Source organism: Nothobranchius furzeri, chromosome 9 (assembly GCF_043380555.1).
Source record: "Nothobranchius furzeri strain GRZ-AD chromosome 9, NfurGRZ-RIMD1, whole genome shotgun sequence".
Lineage (NCBI taxonomy): Eukaryota > Metazoa > Chordata > Actinopteri > Cyprinodontiformes > Nothobranchiidae > Nothobranchius > Nothobranchius furzeri.
The window spans coordinates 71,636,626-71,664,155 of NC_091749.1; the positions used below are offsets into that span (position 1 = coordinate 71,636,626).

Here is a 27,530-nt window from a genome sequence, read left to right on the forward strand (position 1 = left end):
TACACTACAGTGTATCATTCATCCATTCACACACACATTCACACACTGGTGGTGATGAGCTACGATGTAGCCACAGCTGCTCTGGGGTGCACTGACAGAAGCGAGGCTACCAAGCACAGGCGCCACTGGTCCCTCCGACCACCACCAGCAGGCAAGGTGGGTTAAGTGTCTTGCCCAAGGACACAACAGCAGACTTCTCTGTCCGGAGCCGGGATTGAACCTGCAACCTTCCGATTACTGGACAACCCGCTCAACCTGTTGAGCTACTGCTGCCGTAATTTATTGTCTTAGTTATTTATTTTGCACATTTTGGGAACTTTGCATTAAAAGCATGAACACACTGGAACTACCTGCATTGTTCAGCGGCACGTTTCACCCTGCGTCGTCCTCACTGCGGACACAGCGGCCTGCAGAACGCTCGTTGCTTGCCGTGGACATCAAGGATGCACACACTGAGCTCATTAGGAGCGGCCATCTGCTTACAGTAATAAGACTCTTACCCTATCCTTACGGAGCAGTTTTAACCTGGAACAATGACCGATTTCACCATTTATTCAGAAAACGGCAAAGTGCTCCGAATGGCTTCCAGATAACTGTTGTGCTTTTCAGTAAATGTGCACTGCTGACCACAGCTTGATACTGGATCATGTCTCATTCAGCAGCCTGCTAATTTTATTATTTACCAGATGTTATAGGAGTAATGTTTTTGGTTCCATTAGTAACCTGAAGGTTTGGGATATCTATGGGACAATAAAGCTGTGGTACATCTTATATCCATCTGCAAAAAAATCTTATGAAAACTTATTCTGCATTCATAACTTGTGGCATTTAGGAGTAATTCATTTATTTAACTTTGTGTTAAAAAGATTACTTCGACCTCACGCTTCCAAGATGCAACTGACATATTTGGTCAATGCTACATCAGGAATCCAAGGGCGACAACGTCCTCTGCTGCCCGCGGATAAACGAAAGAAGTGACGCCACCATCGGCGTCAGCCTGATGATGTTTGCAGCCGCAAACGAAACGTTGCAGGTAATTAAACCTTTTCTGTGTTTTAAAAAGATCTGAAAGATGGAATTTGAAACTAAACACAGCAAGAACACACCAGACTTTCACTGTCAGATGTTTAGGATAACAACTCAGATTATGTCAGTATTACACAGTGAGTGGAGGCTGGACACCATAAGTGTTTTTGCTACTTCCTGTTTCCTCTGAAATTGGGATTATTTAGTTTTCTTTTCATTTTATGTCAAAAAGTTTAATTAAATAGAAACTTTAGAAACTCAACAAATAATCTAAACGTTATTTCTAAAAGGTTCAAATTGCTACAGCGATGTTCCAAAAGCAACATCTGTTACGATTTCTGCCTACCAGCATGTTGGTTTGATCGACTTTAAGTCATCGTCAGTTCAATAAATCAGGTTATTTTATGTGGAAATTGGAAAAAGAAACAGGGAAGACACCACACCTCCTGCAGCCCTCTCCTGTAAGAGTAGGTGTCCATATGGAGGTACAACTAAGTAAGTAACTTTTATTTCTAGAGCACCTTTCACACATAAAAATCGCAAGGTGCTTCACATTACCACATGATAAAAGGATAAAACATAAACAAACATGAGAATAAGACAAGCAACAAAATAATGTAAACGCAAGTTTAAGAAGCCGAGTTTTTTCGAGTTTTTTTAACTTGCAAAAGGACTCAACACAACGTAGAGAGAGAGGAAGATTGTTCCACAGCCGCGGAGCCATGGCCTTAAAGGAGCAATCGCCCCGGGACCCTGGATGGCTTTTTGTGACCACCAGGAGCATCTCCGCTCTCAGGCAGCGTTCAGTAAATAAATGGCGTTTGGTAAATAAATGGCCTGCCTTCTAGAGTCCTGGAACCCCCCAAGGTGATTTACAACACAACCAGTCATTCACCCATGCACACACATTCACACACTGGTGGGGATGAGCTACAATGTAGCCACAGCTGCCCTGGGGCGCACTGACAGAGGCGAGGCTGCCGAGCACTGGTGCCACCGGTCCCTCTGACCACCACCAGCAGGCAAGGTGGGTTAAGTGTCTTGCCCAAGGACACAACGACAGCGACAGACTGAGCAGGGCTTGAACCTGCAACCTTCCGATTACGAGGCGAGCACTTAACTCCTGTGCCACCGTCGCCCTTTCTGCTCCAAATGAGTTATATATGAGGGTGCTTGTCCATGTTAGGCTTTAAAAGTTAAAGATATGGTTTTAAAATGAAATTCCAAGGCAGCCAGTGGCGTGAGGCCAGGACAGGAGTAATGCGAGAATGTTTCTGAACTCCCGATCGTGCAGCTGAGTTGTAAGCGTTTTTGTTGCGTGAGGTTCAGATCCACTAAGACTTTTACAGGAGTCCAGGCACCATGAAAAAAAGCTTGAATGACCATTTCCATGCTGTTCTTGAAAATGAACGGTTTTAATTTCGAGATGTTCCGGAGATGAAAAAATTATTTTTTAATGAGTTGATTACAATTACATTCAGACGACATTGCAGAATCGAATGTGACACATGGGTTTCGTACGAATGGTTGGACAGGAAACGTTGGTGCTGCAACCTGTGCAAATGACCGCAAAATAAGAGTTTACAGGAAGTGCTTCCTCTATAAGTCCGTGATTTTATATTTCTGAACATTCCCTACAAGCAAACAAAACTTCAGAAACTCCTAAAGACCCTACAACTAAATGCACTATTTGCTAGCCTAGAATTCAGGAACATAATTTGTCGAATGAAAATGATTTTACTGCGCATGTCAATCCAGCCACGCTCCACTGGCACCTCTGCTACCGTGAACGTCGCCAACCCACACACATCTTTTCATTTTCTTATCAACTTTATTGACATGGGAAAAATGACATTGGTTGGAGTCAGAAACTTGAATAACGATACATCTTTGATATATGTGTTGAAATCTGTGTGTGTGCATATATATATATATATATATATATATATATATATATATATATATATATATATATAAGGGCTGGGATTAAAAAATTTAATCTAATTAATTAGAGGCTTTGTAATTAATTAATCTAAATTAATCGCATTTTAATCGTTCAGGAAAATGTGTTCTCAAAGCAAAACTTTTAATTAAAATTATGAGACAGAGAATCAAACATTAGACATAGTATTACTGTAAACTAAAGCTTTTAATAAAAAATGCATTTTAATTATTCAAATGTCACTGTGTGATATGAATCAAGACCCAAATCAACTAAAATTAATAATTACAAATAGAAAACACCTGCAAAGGGTTCCTGAGCCTTTAAATAGTCTCTCTGTCTAGTTGAATGACTGAAAAAAATTTGACTTTGCACCAGATTCTAATTTTTCCAGTTTCACTTGTTTGTATAATTGGGAGTTTTTATTAGCATTTCTACTCATAATGTAATAAAAACACATAAATAATAATCCTTCAAAATGACAGTAGAACAGGCACAGATATGATCTAGTACTTAAATGTACTAACTTTTAACACCAGAGCAGGCATGGCATATTCTGAGAATGATCAGGAACACTAACTGGTTCCAGTTGGATGACTGGAGGATGATGGGAAGATAAAAGATCATGGTGAGGAAATAATGATCTGACGAACAGGTGAGCGGACCTTCCTTACGTTATGAAGGGGATGCTGCAGACCCGCAGATTCACACCTGCAGCAGCGAATCTGGTGTGATCTCCAGCCTGATCACAACTTCCTCGTTCCTCGCTGCCCCGATGCACTTAAGCATCCGCCCCTTAGCTGATGACAGCTTCAACACACCTCGCTGCTTAACGATAGTGTGACAGTGTGTGTCCTGTCACAATGTCCCGATTGATCATGCACCCTGGCTACTTGGCCAAGGGGATGTCCCTTTGGCTGACTGGTTAGAGCGTATGACTCTCACCCAGGAGTCTGAGGATCGAATCCCGCCCGGGCCCTTGTTTATCCACCTTGCCACAATAGTAAAGCATGTGATGTTTAGACAGAGACTCGCCTCAGAAACGTATAACTCCCCGACAGAATTGTTTAGAAAATCATCAGAAAAGTTTCAGAGTGTTTCTGTTTTAATTTAAACTTCTGTTTTCAACTTTAAGACACATTGTTTGTGATTGTTTACAGAGTAGTGAGAACACGGAGCGTTCTCCCAGCAGCAGCCAGGTGCCTCTCGTTTGTCTGACTACTTTCATAAACTACTGTTAGGGCACAGAATTATTCTGTCTGGTGCTTTCAGCGCTGCACAGATGTTACGTAAATGTTAAAAATATAGCTTACCGCTACTTTTGTAAAGTTTCCGGTGCCACCGGGCAGCCGAAGAAGAGACGATCTCTGAAAAATGTCCGCGACACGGACTCCGTTGTTGTCTGGAAGTTTTTTTTTTTTCCAAGTTAAGAAAAGAGGCAGGCATGTTTCCTAAATCCTGCATCAGTCCAAGCAAGGCAACTTCTTTCTGTTTTTATTCGTTTTAGTAGCCATTAGCACTGTGCATTGTTGTGTGCGTCAGTGATATTCAGTCTACGAGGAAATCGTGCAATAACAAAGGTTCCGTCGTGCTTGAAATGCAAGCTGCGATTAAATGCGTGAATTTTTTCTAATGCGTTATTTTTTTCTAATTAATTAATCATAATTAACTCGTTAAAGTCCCGGCCCTTATATATATATATATATATATATATATATATATATATATATATATATATATATATATATGATGGTGGGGTTGCACGCTCCTCTCTGAGAGCGGGGGTGGGGGGAGTTTGCACACGTTCCGAGCTGATGAAGGCCTCTAGATTTGTTGCGTCATTCGTGTCAACGGACACGGTAGGGTCGAGGAGAGGGGCGGGGCATGACGCTTAGCCTGGCGGGTGGCCAAGCAAAGCCAGGCTTATAAAGCGTTGGGGGAAACCCTATATATCCTTACCCTATACATCCTATATGTCCTCATATGTAGGATGGCTTGCTAGGTTATTACTTTGTTGGATCATGCCTGAAAAGTCTTGATAGGTGTGGGGATGTACTATTTATCTTATTAAATCTGTTGCACATGTAGAACTTTACTGCTATCAAACATGTTGCTTCAGTGTCTGAATGCAGATAAAGTCCTTTGCTATCGACTTGAATTTCTAATATTAGGTAGCGTGGTTGCTGAGAGCCACAGTCTAATCATCTCAACTGGAGCACAGGTTAACGGTGTGTGATGTCACTCCCTGGTAAAAGGAATCCAGAGGTGACTTGGTTGTTTGTGCCTCGTACTACAGAAGAGCAACGGCGGCCATGTGAGCTAAAGACGAGGATTGGCACGGCGGATCTAAACGAAAACAGAACAGCCTTTTAACAAGCTAGTCGAATAAATGATATTAAATAACGGATGTCTTGATTGTGAATATGAATCTGACACTTGGGTGTTTACTTCAGTCCCTCAGCCTGCTCATTTGCATTTTGATTGCAGCGGAGCCGGCAGCCACAGCACACATCTATATTTTTATAGTCATCATGAAACTGCAAATAAGTCTTTATCTTGAGTACACAGTGGACAGATGTGCCTAATTTATTCAGGTGTGTGTGTGTGTGTGTGTGTGTGTGTGTGTGTGTGTGTGTGTGTGTGTGTGTTGTTTGCATATGCGACACTAATCTTAAACGTCTCTAATCGTTGAAAGGTGTCTGAACATTAATGTCATTTGTAATATTTCTCATTTGAGTCTTAATGTGAAAGATAAAAAGGCAAATCGAGACGGAGAGAAGACCTTTTTGAGTTTTGCGTGTCACCACTGGCCTCAGCTACTCTTCACACGGCAAACACTGCACAATAAGCGCAGCTGAGGGACTCCAACACAACGTCATGGAATCACAGAGCGATGAAAATCTCAGCCCCCGGTCTCTTCCTCAAGATACCGGAAATCTGAATTTGGGGGAATTTCTGAACGGTGGCACCAAGCTGTAACAGGCTGAAAAGAATGTTAACAAGTTCAATTTCCATTCAATCAATGCCGGAGCTCTTGGAAACACTCCGTGGCAGGAGAGGGGTAAAATCATCTATATGGTAATTATAAGGATGAATCCCCCAGTAACTTTTGCCAGCATGAAAGGTCAGTTCTATTAAAGATAGTTTATCAGCGCTCTGCACAGATTTCTTTACTCGGCTTCTAAATGGGTACATCATTTTTTTTCTTCCATTTCTTGCAACCTGCTGAAGTCTGTGCTTAAGCCAAATGAGAAAAATGGAATTGTGAATGCTGGTAAAGGCTATAGCAGCATGGAGATAAATAGTTCTCCCCCCTACCTCCCGCCGTGGCTCCCCCAAACACACTTCTGTCTCTCTCTTTCTGATTGGTCACAAGCTCGCGTGTCTCACCCACCTCTAACCTTTACTTAAAAACAAATCTCCATCGTCCTCCTCTCCCGTCGGACTCTGAGACCAACAGAACCCTCCCCCCCTCCCTCCAGCCCGGTGCACAGCAGCTGACCTGCACCCCCTCCTCCATTCCTCCTGATGCATTATGGGTATTTAAAACTTGTCCGACGTGACATCCTTTCAGTTTGAGAACGGTACAAGAAAGGTAAATTACAAAATCAATCACGCAGAAGGTCAAGCTGAGACTTCATTACGAGTAGTGCATGCCTGCGTGAATACTTTTCGTTTCTGACTGACCCAATATGTCACAAATGCTGTCAAGGAAAAAAAAAGAGAAGAAAAAAAAATCCACTCTCTTAAATTGATGTACAACTCATGTCAGTGCTTCTCGGCTTGAAAGGGAGATAAGAGGGATGTGTGGAAAAACATGCTTTCTGCAACAGTGCTCGCATTTTCCATTTCATTCAGGATGAAGTAGTCAGAACTGAAGCTATTGTACTCACTGGGATCTACGCGGCATCCAGATATCGAATCAAGCCAACAACAAACTACAAACAATTCTTTCAGCCTCGGTTTCACCTTCCTCGGGGTGTGTGGCTCTAACACGATGCTATTAAACATTAGCATATCTGTGCAGCTGCACGGCAAATGGCACGTGGAACGGCTAGTTGTGAATGAAATGAAAAATATACATAACGCGTCACCGCGTGGCGGTAAACGCAAGGAGACAGCGGGGCTCGTACTCCCCTGAATATTGATCTTAACATCCAATACAAGCAGTTGACTACTGTAGGCTTCGAATCCAATCACAGAGGGACACAGCCAATTTCAGAACACACTTACACGTGTCAAGAAAACCCAAAAAATGTGGTGAAGGCACCAGGTGTTTCTCGAAATGGAACCCGCAGACCCTCGCTGTGCGGCGGGGAGAAAATGGAGAAGAAATTGTGAATAAAGCAACACTGGCAGCTCCGACTCCAGTACTATTTGGCACTATTGAGACTCAATCACAAATCAGGAGGACACATGCTGCGAGACAAAAATGAGAGTCAGAAGCTTGTTAGGAGAGCAGATTAAATAAATAATGACTTCAGACTCGGGGCTTGCCACGCAGATTGCAGCTGAGAACATGCATTTCTCTTTGTAGAAGCCTGGCATCTGTGGCCAATTTGTGAGACATACGCTGAACATTACGGGGAGAGGAATTAGCAGAACACTTGGCAACGCAGTGACACGGAGGAAGCTTTAGAAAGTAGCCCAGGTATATTCGCCGGTTGGATTTCTCATTAATCTGTGATAAGAGAGCGGCTTTCAGAGACTTTTCTGCAGCGGTGAGCTCAGACAGAGGAAGAAAACCCCCAAAATGAATCAGAACAAGTGTTGGGGAAATAAGAGCACGGCGGCTTGATGAAAAATGTAATTGCAATAGTGTATGGTTTATTTGCTTGCCCCTGCAGCCATAACAAATAACACAGAATGTAATCATGCATATAAGGTTGTCATTCCTTTATCAGCGTGCTGACAAAATGACAAAACACCCTTCTCAGGGCCCGCGTAAATCACCGTCTCAGCGTGCAGAAAGCACCACGAATGGTGCCGTTCTCCTTTCAAAGCACAATAATAAAATTAAAACCCAACAAATGAAAGGGATTTCTACAGGCTTTTGTCACATGACTTTGGGGGATCAATCCTATTTGCAGGGAAAAATGCTGAAGGGCCACCACCAGGCTTTCTGCGCTCCAGCGCGCGATGACTGACAACAAGAGAGCGGTCGTCTGGTCGACAACGCCACGAGGCGAAGGAGCAGAGAGCCACACTCCGGCCCTCGGTTTTTTAATAGAGTCTCCGCACAATCAGAGACATGAGCCATGCAAATGGTGTTAAAGAGGAATAATGTTTGAGAATCAAATCTAATCCTCCAGCAAGTCGTGGGAACAGTCAGGAATGTAATTGTGTCGAGGCTCCGTTTTCTTCCAGATGCAGAAAGCTTAACTGACCATGAAATGGAAATTCTTTAGGCGAAAGCCTTCAGGGGGCGAGCTTACTGTATGCAGCAGGGAGATTTTAAAAGCTGCAATTACTAATATATACGTGCCAGAACAAAAACAGCTTCCTCCCATATGGGGGGTAAATAAATATGTGTAACGCTGGTGTAGCACAACAGGGCTGGAGCTAGGGCTGGGGCTGGGGGGGCAGTGCTGGGATCTGCTGCTCACAGAGTAAATGCAACCATAATTTGTTTATTTCATCTCTGCTAAATGATATTTTCCTTGTTTTTAATTTTGGGGTAACAGGTCTGTACGACAGCTAGTCAGCCAGTGACATTTCCCTTTTTCCTTCTCAGTGCTTCTATGATTGTGGCATTTGGAAATGCCTCCCCGCCCCGAGACAACGATCTCACATTCTGCAGTCCCACATCAGCATTATGAAAGAGATTCTTCCTCTACAGTTACACGCTTGATCGTCCGTTCTGTGTGAAGACGAACGCGCCCGGCTCGGTTCGGCTCGGTTCGGCTCGGCTCGGCTCGCACACACCTTCCTGGGAACGCAAATCCTCACTCTACCCACAACAAGGCTGAAGCTGAACTCCAAACATGCTACGTGTTGTTTCTGAATCAGGACTGAAGCCTGGGGAGAAGGGGGGGGGGGGGGGGGGGGGGGCACTCGAATTAAATATGAGCACGTCCCCCCAGGGACGAATGCGCTTTAACACCTGTGATCTCTTCACATCTGTCCACTTTACACATGCAGATCATCCATTCTGCAAAGTTGTTTTTCCAATCAATCCTCACAGTAACGTGATTTGGTGTGATTATATAGATTTTGTGACGTAAACAAGGACAGGTGCTGGGCCAGCTGTGCTGATGACAGATGGCGCACAAATGAGAAGGTTAAAGGCATATTTCTGCATCTTAAAAGGTACTTTTGTAATATATATATATATATATCTGATATATATATATATATATATATATATATATATATATATATCAGACAGCTGTGGTAAATGGTAAATGGCCTGTATTTGATATAGCGCCTTCTAGAGTCCTGGAACCCCCCAAGGCGCTTTACAACACAATCAGTCATTCACACACACATTCACACACTGGTGGGGATGAGCTACGATGTAGCCACAGCTGCCCTGGGGTGCACTGACAGAGGCGAGGCTGACGTACACAGGCGCCACCGGTCCCTCCGACCACCACCAGCAGGCAACGTGGGTTAAGTGTCTTGCCCAAGGACACAACGACAGCAACAGACTGAGCAGGGCTCGAACCTGCAACCTTCCAATTACGAGGCGAGCACCTAACTCCTGTGCCAACGACGCCCGGTGTGATCAGCTCTGAAAAGCTCTGATCAGTTTGCAGATCACGTTTATTTTTCACGGAGATCGGCCGCGGATTCCTCCTCCGTCGGCATTCCAGGAATCGAAACTAGGAATCAGGAAAAATAACTTTGAGCGATTCCGGGAAAAACTCAGTTGGAACCGGTTCCGATCGATGCTTGATGCTTGCACCTCACTGGAGGATCTGTCTTGTTTACGAAGTCTCGCGTACCACTTGCATGCAAAATGCAAACTGCACAGAGGGCCTGCACAGGCAGGATTCAAACCAGCAACTAACAACTGCGTGACGCCTACGTGATGAATAACAAACAACAACTCACGGAAGAACTCACCACTTGTTGGCCGTTGACAGACAGCCCTTCTTGGTCCATCATGTTGCGTGAGATGGTGATGGAAGGCAGATCCAGACTCTGTGGGGGGAACTGCGGGATGACGGGACCCCTGTGCTGAGCAGAGGGCTCTGGCATGGCCGGGTATGGCGAGGTCACCTCTGGTCCGAGACTGGATTCTGTCTCGGGTGGAGGTGTGATGGGAGGAATCTCAAACTCCTCGTCTCCCAAGCTGGGGGTGTGGAAGGTCTGCAAGAACGAAGGAAAAGAAATGAATTCTAGGAGAACACCACAGCCAGGAAGCATTTACTGAGGTGGGTCTTATCTGAAAGGACGGAAGAACACCTTCGGGGATTAAATCAAACAACTCCGCTTAAGAGAAGAGTGTTTTAGTAGAGTGGCAATACACTTGCCTGCTAAGCACACTAAGATTTAACATTTCCTAAACCTACTGAAGTCCACTTTGAGGAAAAAAAGATGTAGAAAGACGAGTGCTGTGGAGGACGTCAAAAGCAAAAATATCAAGCAGCAATCAGAGAGAAAGAGGACACAAGATAAAAGCCCTTAATCTTAGGGAAGGAAGATGGGCTGAAGTGCAGTGAAAATGCATGTCACAGGGAGATGGGTTTAAGAAACATTTTCAGAGATTATTACGCTCGGCCAGAAGTGTTTCTCTTTGTTCGCCTCGCCGGCGTCCTCGAATCTGCTCATCAAACAGCCTAATCCTTCTGCCTCCGGAATTAAAGCTTTTGGTCACGCTTAATTTGCTTATGTGCCTTCTTGGAGATGGGACTGTTCACCAACTTGGGTCTTGTTATCATCTCCACATTGCATTAAGCCACTCTGTTGAAGGCCAGAGCCTCATACCCTCACAATGACCACGCTGCTGCAGCGCCGAACAGCGCCAGACTTCGGCGTTTGGCTTAACAGCTGCTGTTAAATTATAGAGCGCCTCTCATACTAAAGTGACATGCTTTCCCCTGCTAATGCTTTGAATACATTGTGTGACATTGTGCCAAAACCATGTTAAACTGCTCGCCTCGGTGGAAAGATCGAAGAACACGTGGAACGTATTAAACTGCACTGGAGAGCTGCTGCAGGTTGATCTGAGAAGCAACGTTTTCAGCGCTGGATGATTGTTTAGCTGCTTTTAATTGACATGAACTTGATCTGCTTTCAGAAATTTCCAAGCGACTCACCTCTGACTAAACAATATGTGCCCAAACGTGTAATTTAGCGAGCATGCCAACTGGCACAGGACCAGATGAGTCTTCTACCAGCTGATTAACCGGCCCACACACCTGCGTTTGACCTTCAGAGGGGTTTGGTTGCTTTTGCAGGTAAACTCTTAAAACTGGGATCCTAACGTTGGCTCTGCATTTACCCTTTCCAACGTTACGTTTACAGGATAAGAACCCCAACCTTACTGTCCTTTGGAGTTTCAGTGTAATGTAAACCCAGCATCTCAAAGAGTTGCAGCGTTGATGAAAGACTTTTAAATTCACATTTATCTAAAAAATAGTCAGAAATGTGTAGAAAAAGTATCTTTCAATAGTTTGAAGTGAAATCTTTTGCCCCGATGTGAGCCAAGCTCACGTTAAACCAAAAGTATTACATGTTTGAGTCGGTATTTCCAACTAAACTAAACTAATTAACACTTTTTCTCAGACGTGGCGCCTCCAATCAGCCTCGTGACAAGAAGAGAGTAAACCTCATATCTGCCAAAAGGTAGTTAAACAAAAAAATGACAACTAATCTCACGGAAAATCATAAAAATGTTTGTCACAAGAGCTAACTCTGCTAACTGTCGTTCTGTCTCAGCCAAGGATGACACAGTTAAAGGGACATTATGGAAGTGTGACAGCCAAAACATGTATAGAAATAATAAATGTCTTCTTCATACGTTCTCCTGCAATGCCCTGGTCCTGTAGAATGAGCCCTGGCATTTTTACTGTGATTGCCTGTTTTTCTGTAAAATCACAGAAAAAGAGAGATGCTCGGGTCGAGCAGGCTGCTTCATGCGCGTTCACGCTCAGGCATCGCCCGTAGCATTTGCTATCCGTAGCTTTAGCAGCAGAGAGAGAGGCAGTGCCACTTTGTCGCTGTTCCTAACGCCTAGTGACAAAGCTAGCTACATTTCTGAGGACCCTTAGCTACTTTCTGTAGAACTTTCTTCTAGATATTTCCTGCAAATTAGCAACAAAACAGCCATTTTCGCTCCGAACCGTTCTTTGAACGTTGTTTCAGCTGTCATCAAGGATATAAATGTTACAGATACAAAAGATGTCACTGGTGCTTTAACTCACCTTGTATGATGTCTGACTCTCATGTAGGAGATCTGGTTTTGATTCCCGTTGTGAATAAAGTTTGTTATTTGGAGTTTCTGTTTTGCATTAATGGTATATTTTTTTACAGTAAGATGCCCAAATTTTTATTTGAGACTCGCCGAACGGCATTGAATTCACAGATAAAAAGATGTAGGTTCAACTTTCATTTTGGAACAATTTTTCAAGCAAGGGAAGGGAATGATCTGAGCATGCAGGAGGACTGACCCATCATAAACCTTTGTCGGCTGTGCTGAAGAGAAAGGTACAGAACCAAATTATTTAATTAATTAGCTGCACGTTCTCCTGTCCTCCGGGCCACACACACACACACACACACACACACACACAAGGGACTGTCTGAGCTGTTATTTTCGTTAAGGAGTGTGCACGTACAGCATGCGCGCCTTGTGCACGAGCCTACTATTGAAGCTGCCATTACGCTTTTGGCCTGAGGGGGCAATCGCGAGCATAAAAATTCAAAAGTCCCTTTAAGACAAGGGGGAGAAAATGGCACCGCGGACCCTGATCAGGGAGTAGAAATGCTCCCTTTGCTTGCTTTAGCACATGGATGCTTGAAACTAACTCACTGGCTGCTCGGGGAAGCTAACGGAGGTTCATTCATCCCGTCTCAACCTCCTCCCTTCTGCTCTTCTGTTTTAACTTTACGTGTTTCTTCAGAACACAGAATCACAGATAGTTGACTGTCTGCTTCAGTAGCATAAAACACCATCAGTGACGTTTATTAAACACGGTTTCTCTTGGTCGAGGACAAAACTGCCTTCATTCAACTTTTCCAACCTCCATGCAGGGGCGGAGCTACAAGAGTGGCTTTGCATGGCATGTGCCACCTTAACAGAAATCCCTGCTGCCTACACCCCGCATGGCACAGATAAGTCCAAGAGATAGACTAATCGGAAATTACATCAAACGTTCCATGTTTGTTTATATCGATCACGACTCATGATGATCTGAAACAAAAACAAGTGTGTGTGTGTGTGTGTGTGTGTTTGTGTGTGTGTGTGTCACCAGAAGACTATATTTATATTTATACATAAATAGTACTATATTTATAATTAGTTTATGCCGTATTTTGCCACCATTTAAACATTTTTGCTATTCTTCTGCATCCCTGCATCATTTTTTCTCCATCCCTGCACATCAAAGTCAAAGTCAAAGTCCCATTAGTTGTCACACACACAGGTGTGTGTGCGAAATCTGTTCTCCACATTTGACCCATCCCCTGGGGGAGTGGTGAGCTGCAGACACAGCCGCGCTCGGGAACCATTTGGTGGTTTAACCCCCCAATCCAACCAAATGAGTGCCAAGCAGGGAGGCATTGGGTCCCATTTCCACAAAGTCTTTGGTATGACCCGACCAGGAGTCGAACCCCTGATCTCCCAGTCTCAGGGCGGACACTCTACCACTAGGCCACTGAGAAAGGTGTAAAACATGGATGTAAAAGTATGTGTTTATATGATTTCCTGCCAATGTAAAACATTTAAGTTTTGCCTATTGATTTTGTTTATGGTGTATGGGTAGAGATGTTTATTTGGATTTTGGAAATGGAAAGATGCTGAGGAGTAGGGCAATGAAAAGCCTTGAGCTTCTCCCTATTTTCCCTTTAAGGACCAAAAAAGGAATCTCTAAATCCTCTAAATAAGATTTTTTTATTTTGTATTTGATTTTAATTTGTTTGAATGGTCAGAAGTGAATAAATAAATAAATGAATAAATAAATAAATAAAATGGATCAAATCCCACAGTGGAGCTCCATCCCAATAACTTCTATGGAAAACTATCAGCTGTATTTTTAGCTAGCTGCACGCATGCACAGTCAGATATCCCTATAGGAGGAAAACATTGCTTACGTTTCCTGATGTAGAGGTGTCTAACGGTTTTTCAGTGTAATTAAGGTAAATTTTTCTGGCTGCTTGAGAATATTACCGAAGAAAAGGAGAACACCGGCGTGACGGTGACCTTCGAATGAAACACGGCGGCTACAGAAGGATGCTGGATGCTTCCTAAACTGTACAGAAATGGAGGACGGAGGGAGGAGGGAGTCAGATCAGTATCATAGGCTGTCCTTGTGAGCATATCTTCTCATTGGCTAATGATGATGCAAATTAGCATCTACACCAGGGGCAGTGATAATGGAGACATGGAGTTTATGTCTCAGATGGGGGGTTATGGAAGATGTCAGCTGTCTGCGTTGAGAAGGGCCTTCTCCCCGGGGAGGAGGTGCCAGATTTTACTGGAACCCACAGAGTGCTACTGTGTTGCACACTGTCTGGTGTCACTTCGCATAAAGCCAGTCTAATTCTGCACCAAGAGCAGCTTAGGGGGCTCTGTTCGGAGATTAAGAGATGCACAATCCACTTTCCTTGCATCACCAGCCTGATTATCCATTTAAATTGTTCTGAAAGGCTCAGCACAGTCAAGTGCCAAGTCAGATGCTGGGTCTGGATGTGCCGACATGCTCGTGTGATGGGACGGGCAGGGGAGAGAACGACACACGGTGTATATGTGCTTTCCTCTGGCAGACCCAGAGCAGGGGATGTAACGCGAATACCTGGTTTACCTGGGCAGGGACATGAAACAGCCGTGTGCTCCGTGTGCAGGTGGGAACTGCCACTTTTATCTAATATGGGCATGTGTCAGAAAAGGCTCAACATCGAGTTTCTGTCTTTTAGCAGCACATTGGTACTTCAGCTACATGCTAACAGCATTTTCTCATCATAAATAGTAACAAATCTAGAGATTTAATTGGTAAATGTTAGAAAATCTGATGAAGCTTTCAGGAAAACTGTTTGTGTCAAACGCTGATGTTGGGATTTCTAATGGTTTTAGTCAATTTTACTTCAACATGAAGGATTAGAAGCAGAAAACTAGAGAATAGATTTAATCAATGAACGCTTTTCACTCTCGGTCCCGACTTGTTTCTAAGGACTTTCCTCGAGACCACAAAAGCAACATTTAAAAGTTTATCTCCTTTCCCGTCATTAAGATTGTTCTGATTTTCTAAACTAAAGGAGGTAATAAAAGGAGCACTAAACCCTGTTTTATTACCATTTACAGAATCCAAACACGTCTTATCCTGGCTCCCACAAAGATCCTTCTAGATCATAAACCCAACTAGTTTAGTAGCAGGTTAGATTTCCTGATCACAACACCTGCCCTGTGATAGCCAGTAACTCCATCTGAGGATCTAGACCCCCTTTTCAGGAGATCTTTGTCAAGTTCTTGTCTTGGTTTGCATCTTATTTTATTTTATTAATCCTAAATCTTGCTTCAGTTAAAATAAGCCCATAATTAATGAATCACCGGTGCAGTGAGTCGTTGACCTTTTGACCTCCACGCAGCAACAAAATGCCATAAAATGTCATTTTTGTTGTATCTTGTATTCATTTAGGTCAAAATGAACGTTAAGAAGAACATCTTGCCCTTTTCTATTTATTGCCTTTTTGTGGAGGTGATGTTGATGTGGTAGATGGATGGCAGCACAAATAGTGTGTGTGTGTGTGTGTGTGTGTGTGTGTGTGTGTGTGTGTGTGTGTGTGTGTGTGTGTGTGTGTGTGTGTGTGAGAATACTAGGGCTGCAACGATTCGTCGACGTTGTCGACAAATATCGACAATAGAAATAGTCGACTATGAACTTCATTGTCGACGTCGCCAGACATGTTTTTTCCGACCGAGTGACACATCTCACTTCATTACAATCTCTGTCGAGAGTCGCACGTGCGCAATAGCTTCTCTGCTGAGCGCCAACTAACAGAAATGGCGGCGTCCGACACCGCAGCTACGCGTACCAAAACATCTAAAGTTTGGGAGCATTCTAGCCGGGATTCGGCGAATAAAAAGATGACCTGCATTATTTGCAAAGCAGTCCTCGCGTATCACTGCAGCACCTCGGTGATGCATGAACACTTAACGAGAAAGCACGTCGGACAGTTGAGTGAAACAGAGTCTGACTCACCTCGGTAAGATTTAAATAACACGAAAGCCAACACGTTTTGTTTTGGATGTACATTTTTTAAACGTTTTTTCACTTTTTAAAAATAGAGATTCAATGTTATGCCCGACTGTGCCTGACAAAAGTATTTAAACTTTATTTATGCATTTATGTCTGTACTGACTGGGCACTGTGCCTAATTAGTGTTAGACAGCATTTTTATTTACTTTAATATGAATTGGCCAATCAGCAGCAAAGTTCAATAAAATATGCATTTTCCATTGAAGTACCCATCTTTCTTGTGTTTATTATCAGTTTTCACACAATTAAAGCAATCTCATGCTACATTTAAGAAAAATTTAATAATTATCCGATTAGTCGACTAATCGTTTCAATAGTCGGCGACTAGTCGACTATTAAAATAGTTGTTAGTTGCAGCCATAGTAAATATTTTGTGGAACCTATAATGAACAATTACATCCTGCCTCATATTATGATATTAATAAATTTAACATTGATTAAGACATTAATTAATAAAACCAATTCAAAACCAGAAAAACATCCACGGACGAAGCGGCTCGTCTTTCTTTCCAGCGTGTTATCCTCTGAAGCTTCTTCAATATCAGGACAAAGAGCAAGAAAAAGCTTTTCAGGCAGCAGCCCCAGTCCCTCAATAAACATAGTAATCCAATTCAAAGATGCAATAACCAAGACTTGTTAAAGGCAGCAGCATGCAATTACTGCATATAATAGCCCTCAGAATCAATAGCGGCTGGATTGAAGATCCAGTTTCAAATATCTGGACGGGCACAATGCAGCTACTCGAATGACAACATCAACCACGGCACGGCTAATCAGCGTTATTTCACATTTGGATCATTTGGGGTCCATTTCTACATATTTATAGCTCATTACACGAGTCTGATTTGATTGGGAGAGTAAAGCGATACATCTGAGCGCAACACAATCCCAGTGTACAGTATCTCTTTTCCCTGAGGGAGGCGGTCAAGCCTTCCCGTCCAAAATGTGCTTTACCAGGCGCACCAAGGTCATCTTATCTCATCCTCTAAGTGCACGAGGTAAACGATACACCGACCATCCAAACAGCAGCACGTCACCAGCACCGCTAACTCTCTAGTGGAGAAATGACCTGCTGTTGCACATGCTAGCCTCCTGCAGGTGTGCAGGATTGGTGACGCCAAACTCATATAAGCTACGAAACCCTCAGGAGCTTGGTTAAGCACGGGGCGTCACGAGCCGCTCCACGCTGTGTTTCTGACTGGATTTAAGGAATTAGGCGATGCACGACTCATGAAGAACAATGTTTGGATTAAAAAAGGGTAAAGAAGTGTAACCGTAGGTGGACGGTGGCTGAGGAGTTCGGTGCCCGCCTTGTCACGACTACAGGAGGGACTGGAGGTGTCTGTGTGCGACAGCCTCGCCTAGGCTGGCCTCTAGTTGACAAGTGACTCTCTGAGACATGCTAATGGCTAGCCTCTCCGATGCTAATGCCAGCCTATCCATGCTTAAGGTCCGTCAAGGGGGTAGGAAATCCAGCTAGTGGCCATCTTAGGCACGCTAATGGCTAGCCTCTCCAATGCTAACACCAGCCCGTCCAGGCTAATGCTAGCCTATCCATGCTAATAGACAGCAGGGGGAGTGTGTGAACCAGTCAATAACCAGCCGAGGGCTGCTAGTCCCTAGCGTATCTAGTAGTAACGCCGGCAAAGGTGCTATTCCTCAGTAAGCAGCGCCAGCCTCTCAGTTACCAGCGCCAGCTTACCATTAATCAGGTCAGTAGTTTGTTTCAGAATTTATATAGCCTCCTGCTGCTGGGCAGTAGTCTTAATTTTGGCCCCCATACCGCGCCATACATTGGTTCTTTCTTCTTCAGTTCAAACACTGGAAATAATCCTTCTACCAGTGAACTTCCAAGCAACGTGCACAGATTTCAACAGGAACCACAGAAAGAACGGAGCCTTTTCTTTGTACCTGATATACTCATGTAAAGCAAATGAACACATGATGAAACCGCCGCGGCTCAGACCAACTTACTTTATTCCAACTGATAAATGTCCAGTGAGCATTATGAGTCTTTTCTTTTAAAGGACAATACCATCTGCACCCCCAACACTGGGAACAGTTGTTCCTTTTGATTAAATGCAAATGAGCTGCGCTGCTTTTATTAAGATCCCCCTCCCTTTACTGCCACACTGGGCCCTCACAGCTGGGGGCTGAACGCTCTCCAAGCAGGCTGTGTGGATGCGGCCCCTGCTGCACCAGGCTCGGCAGCCCGTGGATACGCAGGATGTGCCCAGTCAGCGTAACTGTGGGGGAAATTGGACTCCTTCTGCAATACTCTGCGGCGTTGCGAGGAGGCCGTGTTACGAACACGAGGTCACACGCTCCACACGCTCGTGCGGCGCCGCCTGAACTGGCGTGTCACGGGTGCATCCCCGCTGCACGGCTGATATGAATGCAAAAACACGAGGTTAACTTTGACGTCTCTCTCAGCGTTTTGAAGCTGTGCAATGATGCTTTCGCTGCAGGTTTAGAAGCTGGATCAGTCTGTGAATGAGATGGGAGCGTTTGAACCACAGAGGGCCGTGGGTATTTTTGGTGTGCTTGTTTTTAATGACAGGGCAGCGGAGTGGGTGGAGGGGGAATAAAACGGGTAAATTTAGCTCGGCGTTAGGACTGCTCTGGCTCCCAGAGGCTGCAGTAAACTTCCAGAGGAACAGCTACTCCCGTCTTTGTTTTAATGCAGGCAGACGGCAGATCGCTGTCATCGGCTTTGGAAGTGCCAACAGATAGTTGGGAGGGAAACAGCTGTGATTTTCTTTATGCTCCTTCATTGTGTTTTTACTTAAAAAAGGAAGCGTGCACATGTTTCTGTCCTCAGAGTTCTGAGAAAGCGTTTTCTTTCTGGGCCACCGATCGTATTAAATGCAGCTTAATATGGGACAATCGTGCTTTTATTACTGAACTCTTTTAGAATAAAGAATACTGTTTTGAGCATTGGAAGAAACTGTGGAGAGGCTTTAATTTGATTTAACCCTCTGGAGGCAGGCGTTGCAGATTTGCAACGGTGAATCCTACCCACCTGGTTACTCCACGTACATAAAGTACCCCTGAAGGACTAAGTTGTTCGTCCTTTTATCAAAACTTCTTTTGAGCCTGAGAGGGTTAACATTACTGTTTGTAGCACCTAAAGCAGGTTTAATAGCATCTGAAGAACGTGATGCTTGTTTTCTAACGTGAGTTAATGTGGCTCGCTCTTGTGCTGGTTGAATTTGAAACGTTAAAGAGATTTGAAAGACAAACTTCCCCAAGAAAATGATCACTCGGTCATCACACATGTCCAACCCTGACCCCAGACGTCCACTGGATGAGTAAACAACGCGTAAAGCAATAGACGCGTTTCCCCCCCGGAGCTCAGCAGCACATCCCTGCTCCTCAGGAGTGGCGTGAATAGGCAATGAAAAAGTTCCACACAGCTGGTTCTGTTTGACTACGGAGGTTTCACGGGTCCTCAAGTTCTTTTTTTTTTCCATCCATCCATTTTCATCCGCTTATCTGGAGTCAGGTCGAGGGGGCAGTAGCCTAAGGCGAGAGGCCCGGACTTCCCTCTCCCCAGCCACTTGGGCCGGCTCCTCCGGGGGAATCCCAAGGCGTTCCCTGGCCAGGTGAGAGACATAGTCCCTCCACCGTGTCCTGGGTCTACCTTTAGGTCTCCTCCCGGTTGGACGTGCCTGGAAAACCTCACCAGGGAGGCGTCCTGACCAGATGCCCGAGCCACCTCGACTGGCTCCTCTCGATGTGGAGGAGCAGCGGGTCTACTCCTAGCCCCTCCCGAATGACCGAGCTTCTCAACCTATCTCTAAGGGAGAGCCCGGCCGCTCTGTGGAGAAAGCTCATGTCAGTCGCTTGTATCCGTGATCTCGTTCTTTCGGTCACTACCCAAAGCTCATGACCATAGGTGAGGGTAGGAATGTAGATCGACCGGTAAATCGAGAGCTTCGCCTTCTGACTCAGCTCTCTCTTCACCACGACAGACCGGTACAACGCCCGCATCACTGCAGATGCAGCACCAAACCGCCTATCGATCTCACGCGCTATCTTTCTCTCACTCATGAACAAGACCCTGAGATACTTAAACTCCTCCACTTGGGGCAGGACCTCATCCCTGACCTGGAGAAGGCATTCTACCCTTTTCAGAATCAAGACCGTGGTCTCAGATTTAAAGGAGCTGATTCTTTTTCATTTTTTTTTTACTGATTATACAAGTGAAATTTGCACGTGCCTTTTATTTTGAAAGTTTTCAGATGCTTTACGCTGCTTTGTGTTTGACTTCATTTCTAACTCAATCTGAACTGCTGAGCTTGATGTGCTCTGGAAGTGAAAAATTTAGAGGAGCGACGCGTCACTACGCTTCTGGAACGTCTCCAAAACGCACTTTGTGGCGAGTGGAAACGCATCCATCCACTATAATGGCAGCTAATCACTGCGTGCTGCGCTTGGCGGACGTTACACCATGCTTGCTCGTCTGGTAGAAAGGGCCCGAGACTTCTCAGTTCAGTTCCCGAATAGGAAAGTGTAACAACTGTAAGGCAACGTAGGGAGGAGCTGGTGACCAATAAACACCAATTAAGACAAAATTGTGACCCGAACAGCAGAAAGTTTGCATGACTGGTGCAGTTCACATTCATATTTTCATCAGTCAGTGGTATTCTGGCTTTGTGAACACAAAAAGACATTTAGGCAAAGCAACATTTGAACTCACATCCCCAGCAGCAAGCAGAGCGCCGTTTGCTTCGGCCATGTTCATGTAATTGTTGTTGTTCTGGAACTGCAAACAGAAATAAGAAAACACACAATCAGCACAGAACACCGGGTGTAGCAGCATCACTTCCCCAGCAGACACCTGTCACTCACACACTATTTCACACTCATCTTTGGATGTTTGCACACCGCCTTAACCCTTTCTCGGCACGTGCAGCCGCATTCTGCCACTCTTCCATTATTGTTGCATGATAAGAGGCATGTGAGAGGCCCCGGCCAATTCAAACCAGGGTAATGAGAATCTGCTCTGGCTATTCAGCTCTTATGGGATGGCAATTAAGTATATGTTTGCATCACAAAGCCAAGAATTGCAGTGCAGCGGCAGGTTATTAACTTTGAATAACCTATGGGAGATGTGATACTGAGGGGAAATAAGGAGGTGGAGGGTGTTTACATTGTGGGTCAATGACAGCTGGGCGCAACATTTCATTTGAGTGATAAGCTGGTGAAGCTTTTCACCTTTTTCCCTGCAACAGAAACAGTTTCATCAATGAAGGAAAATAAGAGTAAAAAAGATAGGTTATTGTTGTTTAAAGCAGTGATTAAACTTCATCTTCTAGTTAAGAGATAACATGTTTACAAGACAAGTCCCCCCCCCCCAACCCACACAGCCCGCCGGCAAAATGGCAGCCACTTTGTTTCTTCTGAGACGCGGCCGCGCTGACAGGTAGGAACAATGAGGCATAGAATGAAGAATTACGGGCCGGCAGCTGGACCCGCGAGCACAATGCAGCTCGGTAAGAGCGGGGAAAGTGAAACTCAGCCGGCACAACTCTGAGCAGGAAGCGTTCACGAAGCCCCAATCAGATCTCCTCTGCAAAAAAAAGTCTCTTAGTTCTGTGCTTAAAAGGTAAGCACATGATGAGGACCAAAAACAAACAAAAAATGTTCTAACTGTTACCAGAGTCTCATTATAGTCGCCATGGTAGCCCCTGTGGCTCCTAAAGGTCACCATGGTAACAGCACACCTGCATCTCAGTCCAAGACAGACGCATCTTGTGTGTTATGCCTCTACACAAACCGGGTCAACAAGACCGTTTTAAAGGAAAACGCTTCCGTTTACATTTCCCTAATTACTAAGTACTTACATGGTAATTACATAGTAAATTAAAGTGTATTGTTGTTTCTGAGTTCTTAAACAGTTATTACCATCAAACTCGGGCTCAATTCTAGTTTTTATTTTTATTAATCTTTCCCAATAAATACTGCTTTTAACAATAATTACACTTTATTACAATTATACGCTTTAATTACACAATAATACACTTTAACTTACTATGTAATTACCATGTAAGTACTTAGTAATTAGGGGACTGTAAAAGGAAGTGTTACCAGGAAAACTAAAGGACCTTGTGTGGGTCCACGCTCTGCTTCCTGAGTAAATCTGAGAGAAAATTGTCAATTATAATGCAGAAAAAGTTGTTAAAGCGGGTTAAAGAAAACCAAACCATCTTCATTTTGATGTGTGATTCTTCCTTTACTCCAATCTCTGTTTGCTTACAACACACTTTCTAAGTTACAAAGGCAGAAAAATCGTTAAACTTTAAACGAATTGTGCTAAAGTCATTAAAAATAACAAATCACCAGTAAAATCTAACTTTCTTTGACACATTAAAACCTCCATTGAAGTTTCTAAGTTTACATGAGCCTACAAAGGGGGCGGGGCTTTCACATGAGTTCTGCAAAAATCCTGTTGCTGTTTGTTTTACAGAGTTTGTCATAAAATCTTCTGCTAACAAAAGCCAGCCCATTAGATCTGGTTGAACCACATTCTGTGGCATTGTTGGCATGTTCTTTATGCAGCTGGATAAAAACGGGAAGCACTTTAGAGCCGGAATCACGAACGGAGGAGCTGTAAGGAGGCTGCCTTCGTGTTTATGCACTGGCATCTTTTAGGATGAGGGTGAATTTTGAGAAGCATCACATTTCTATGGACTTAAACTCTTTTTTTTCTGAATAGCTGGTAATCCTTATCACTGACAAAGTGGTGCTAATCAACCGAAAACGATGAATCTGTCTGGGCAAGGTCCCATGCTGGAGGAGGGAGCGCAGGGGCGCCTCCAGAAAATTTTGATATGGGTGGCCAGATGTGGCCAATGTTTGGGGTGGCCCACCAAATTGGTCCTTGTGGTAACTCTGAGAGAATTTAGTCAGTGGCGATGTGCTGCATTGCGCCTTTACTCGTTTCGATTAAAATAACCGTACGTATCCAAAACATTTAACTTAAATTTTACAAACATTTCAGAAATATACATTTCAGCTATTTTAAATGTTATCCTTAATTTAATTTAAAAATGTATTTTTTAGGTTAATTCACCTGCTGCTGTGTTAAAAAGAAAAAACTATGGAGATAAAAACTTTTTTGAAATGGTGATCAGCAGAAACACTTTTTTTAATTTAGATTATTTATTTACTCGTTAATTGTACTATTTTTATTTTGTTTTACAATTATGTATTGAATAAACAAGATCAATACTTGGTTTGACTGAACATTAATATGATTTTTTTTAACACTGGCTTTTCCTGGGGGGGGGGGGGGAGTATTTTTTAGGGGTGGCCATGGCCACCTCTGGCCACCCCTTGGGAGCACCCTTGAGGGAGCTCTACGAGCTGTTTGCTGTAACTGAAGTAGCTGGTTCAAGCCTCCAGTTCTGTCTCAGACTGGAACTGGCCCGATAAACTACATCTGGCTTAAGCACTGGGGTTCAGCGCTGACATGGAGTGTTCATACAAACAGGGTGGCTCAGAGTCTCACAGGACTCGAGCGAGAAACATCTGTCTGCTGCTCCCCAGCTGTGTGCAGCTGAGACACGACATGACTGGGTTACATCAGCCACTCGGCGGGTAATTAACCTTACGCTGGCCTTATCTTGGATGTGTTACTCTGTCCCTCTTCCTCTTTTAGATGATAAATTAAAGTCTCAGAGATATCATTCTCTCTTGAAGGGTTAGGAACATGGTTCTGATTGTGGAGGGGAGATAAGGCGACGTGGAGTCGGCGGCTTGTTTCTCCTGCCTCTCTAGGCGGGGCTTTTAAAAAGTGAGCTGATGTTTGCTCGGTGTAAATAGTTCCCGGAGAATTTGGGGACAAATGAGTCCCAACTGCTTTTTCCCCTGCCTGTTGCTTTGAAAGAAACCAAACGGGAAAAGCTTTTCGTGTGCAGATAATGTTGTGTCAGATTGTGGAAGAAAACCTTCATGCTTGCATCAGCCGTCGCAGATCTGGAGAGGAATTCTTAATATTGTTACTCGTCACCAGCTAGGTTACAAAAATGACAAATATCTAACTGCGACATAACTAGTGAGCTAACATAACTAAGTCATCGAGGATAAGAAACCGACTGATGTGGCGCGTCTGCAGATGTTAAAGAAGACTTTGCTTTGCATCTTTTCCTGCAGGTGTTTTATCTTGATTCTGTTTTCGTACGTTTGAACGTCGGATTCTCTTTTTTGTATCCAGTTAGAAACAATTTAGCTTCGATTTGATTTGCAAACCCCACCTATCGGTGCCTCACACGTCTCACTTTCCGACTCAAAGAAAATCACCTGGAAAGGTGAGTAAAGGGATTGTGTTTGTATCGTGCTTTCTAAGGTTCTACAGCCCCCCAAACGCCTTTAAAACACAATCATTCACCCATTCACACAGTGGTGGTGATGAGCTACTATGTAGCCACAGCTGCCCTGGGGTGAACAGAGAGGCAAGGCTGCCTGGTGCCACCAGCAGGCAATGGGGAGTATGTCTTGCCCAAGGACACAACTGCAACATACTGAGTGGGACCTGATCCCATAATTCTCAGATTACCAGACAAGCACGTAAAGCTGCAATGGCAAATTTAAACTTAAAATATTTGTTCATGCCTCTTAAGGAGATTAAATAATAATAATAATAATAATAATAATAATAATAATAATAATAATAAAGTGGTTCTCTTGCATTCGTCTAAAATCCTCCACCAATAACACGTTTCAGACCAAAACCAACCACTGAATGACCCAGTTGTCGGTCTCGCTGAACCGCTGCACTTCCCTGGGTCCTCCACTCATCACACACTCGCGTATTCAGCACCAGAACACTCCTCTAAATAACATCGGAGGAGGAGAAACAGCCGGCTGCTACCGCCTCGGGTTTAAGACAAACTACCAGAGTCCCAAAAAGAAAAACACCATCTGAAGTCACGGACAACAAAAGATGTTTGGACCTAAAAACTGGTGACCGGTGTTTAGCGCTGTCTCGTTTCCTCTGGCATCGTGGGTTTCTGGTTCTAGCAGAAGGGATGTTCCGTGACCGTGTTTGCGTTCAAATCCTAGCGTGTTCTGTAGATTCACTAAAGCAAACCTCCTCTGCCACGTCCCTAAGGGAAAGGCTTACTGGGGCCTTCGGCAGCCCTGGATAACTGTATTCCTTTTGTAAAAGCATGTTTAGCTTCAAAGGTTTTCAAACCGTAACCCCGACCACCAACCACTAACCCCAACTCATCAGAGGAAATCCAGAGTCATGACTTAGGGTTGAATGACAAACTGATGGCTCCTAAAACACATGAGTGGCTCATCTTCATGGACACTGATCCAAATCTCATTGGCTTCTTTGAAGAAAACTCAGTGAAGTCCAAGCCAAGAGGTGTGAATGTTCCGGGCGCCGTCGCTCAGACACATTTCACTGGATCGCGTTGTTTAAGAGGAGTTCCCTCATTTCCTCAGAGAACGTCCTCAGAAACGTCCCTTACCACCGACATCGATCTTCACCAGTGAAAGCCGGGCTGTGGCAGGCCAGTTGCCTCGGTGGCCAACCGGAGCTGCCAGAGGAGGTTGTTATTGTTATTCCCAGCTCCGTTCTACTGGGATGAGGTGAGGCAGGGTGGAGGGGCAGTCTGGGCTCATGTTTGCTGCACCACCGATTGAGTCAAATGCCAGAAGGAATTAAGTGTGATGGGAGGGTCCGTGCAGCTGACGGTGAGGATTGGCTTTAAAATGGGTCAGTGCTGACAATGAGGGCTCTGTAATTAAAACGACGTGACGAGCTGGACGAGAGCTCCGCGGCCAAACCAGCACGTGTTTTCTAACTCCAGGAGGGTTCGGAGCTGAAAAGTTCAATTTGGAAATTCTCCTGAAACTCGACAACGTCTCAGACCTTTTCTTTGATTTGCTTACTCTGGGTGAAGGGACTCGCTCTGAAAGGCAGCTGCTGGCTTTTAACAGCAGAGTAAATCCACAGTTAAAGGTGGTGGCGTAACACGAGCCGCGCCGAGAGTCAGACGCGGCTGCACGGCGGAGCGAACGCCGGCCAGTCAGTGTTTTTATTCTTCTTTCTGCACCAGCAGCACATTTCTGCAACGACTGGTTAAGAGGAGAGAATTAGGAACTCACACAGAGGCTGATTCTGATGTGAAGAGACTCCAGGCAGGCAGAATAACCAAGCAGCCGCCTGGCGACCGGTGTTGTGCCATAAATCGACTCGCTGCCAAAAAATGATTAGCTTAGTTTTTTCCAGTTCGGAAGTTGTTTTAAGTGTTGCTATTTGTCTTAAACATTCACAATGAGGATATATTAATCCTTTTTGCAATATTTGCGATTGAAAGATGGTTTGTGGTAAGAACTGGCTTTCTTTATGTTACAGCCTTGATACTAAAAAAAATAAATAAACAATGTAAAATGGCGCCCTGTATTGAATGTAAACGTTGTATAAATGTAAATAAACAATTCTCCAGCGATTTGATTTTTTTCCCCCTTCCTTTCTTTAGTGGCTAATCATTTTTGGCAGCGAGTCGATTTATGGCACAACACCGGCACCGACACCATCCATGTTTTCCTGTAAAGTCACACAACTGCTTTCCCTCTGAGTCATAATAACACGTCACACGAACTCATTCACAGTCAGCCAGAGCAGCTAGAGCTTAAAGTTTTATTAGTTTTCATTTTTAGGAAAGTGTAGCTTGATATTTGCTCCCACCCTTTCGACACCAGCACCGAGATATTTGTATGAAAGAAACTATGTCTGGTGGGAAATAAGGTGTTTTACAGCTATTACAGCAAACAAAATTATTTCAACCTCAGGGCGAACGCAATATTGCACCAACATGACCCCATCTCACCCCCAATATGATGGAGTAAACACACAGATCCTATCAGTAAACATGAACCGGACGACAAAGCGAAGCGCGGTCTGCGGCTGAAGAGCCTCTCACAGCTTGTTCGGAGGCCCGATGCACGGAGACGCGGCTTTTTATGCCAGCCTCAAACACGGCTTTGACCAAAAACATGAATCGGTGAAACTGGACCGGAAGGAGGGCTCTTTCCTCTGTTTTTAAACACAAAGCACACCCGGTGTTTGATTTTCCCGATGAGCTTCGACTCGGTTTGACGCAGCGATCGGCACGCCACCA

At 44.3% G+C, this 27,530-nt stretch overlaps 1 protein-coding gene across 1 annotated transcript in view; it reads right to left on the reverse strand.

The window, feature by feature from the left end:
• Nucleotides 1-27,530, reverse strand: part of tox3 (TOX high mobility group box family member 3) — a 60,099-nt gene that overhangs the window by 7,216 nt on the left and 25,353 nt on the right. The window contains exons 2-3 of the mRNA XM_015952826.3: nt 21,092-21,157; nt 10,037-10,282 (exon numbers count right to left, since the gene is read on the reverse strand). Coding sequence (XP_015808312.1) covers nt 10,037-10,282; nt 21,092-21,157 — 312 coding nt within the window. The remainder of the gene's footprint in view (nt 1-10,036; nt 10,283-21,091; nt 21,158-27,530) is intronic.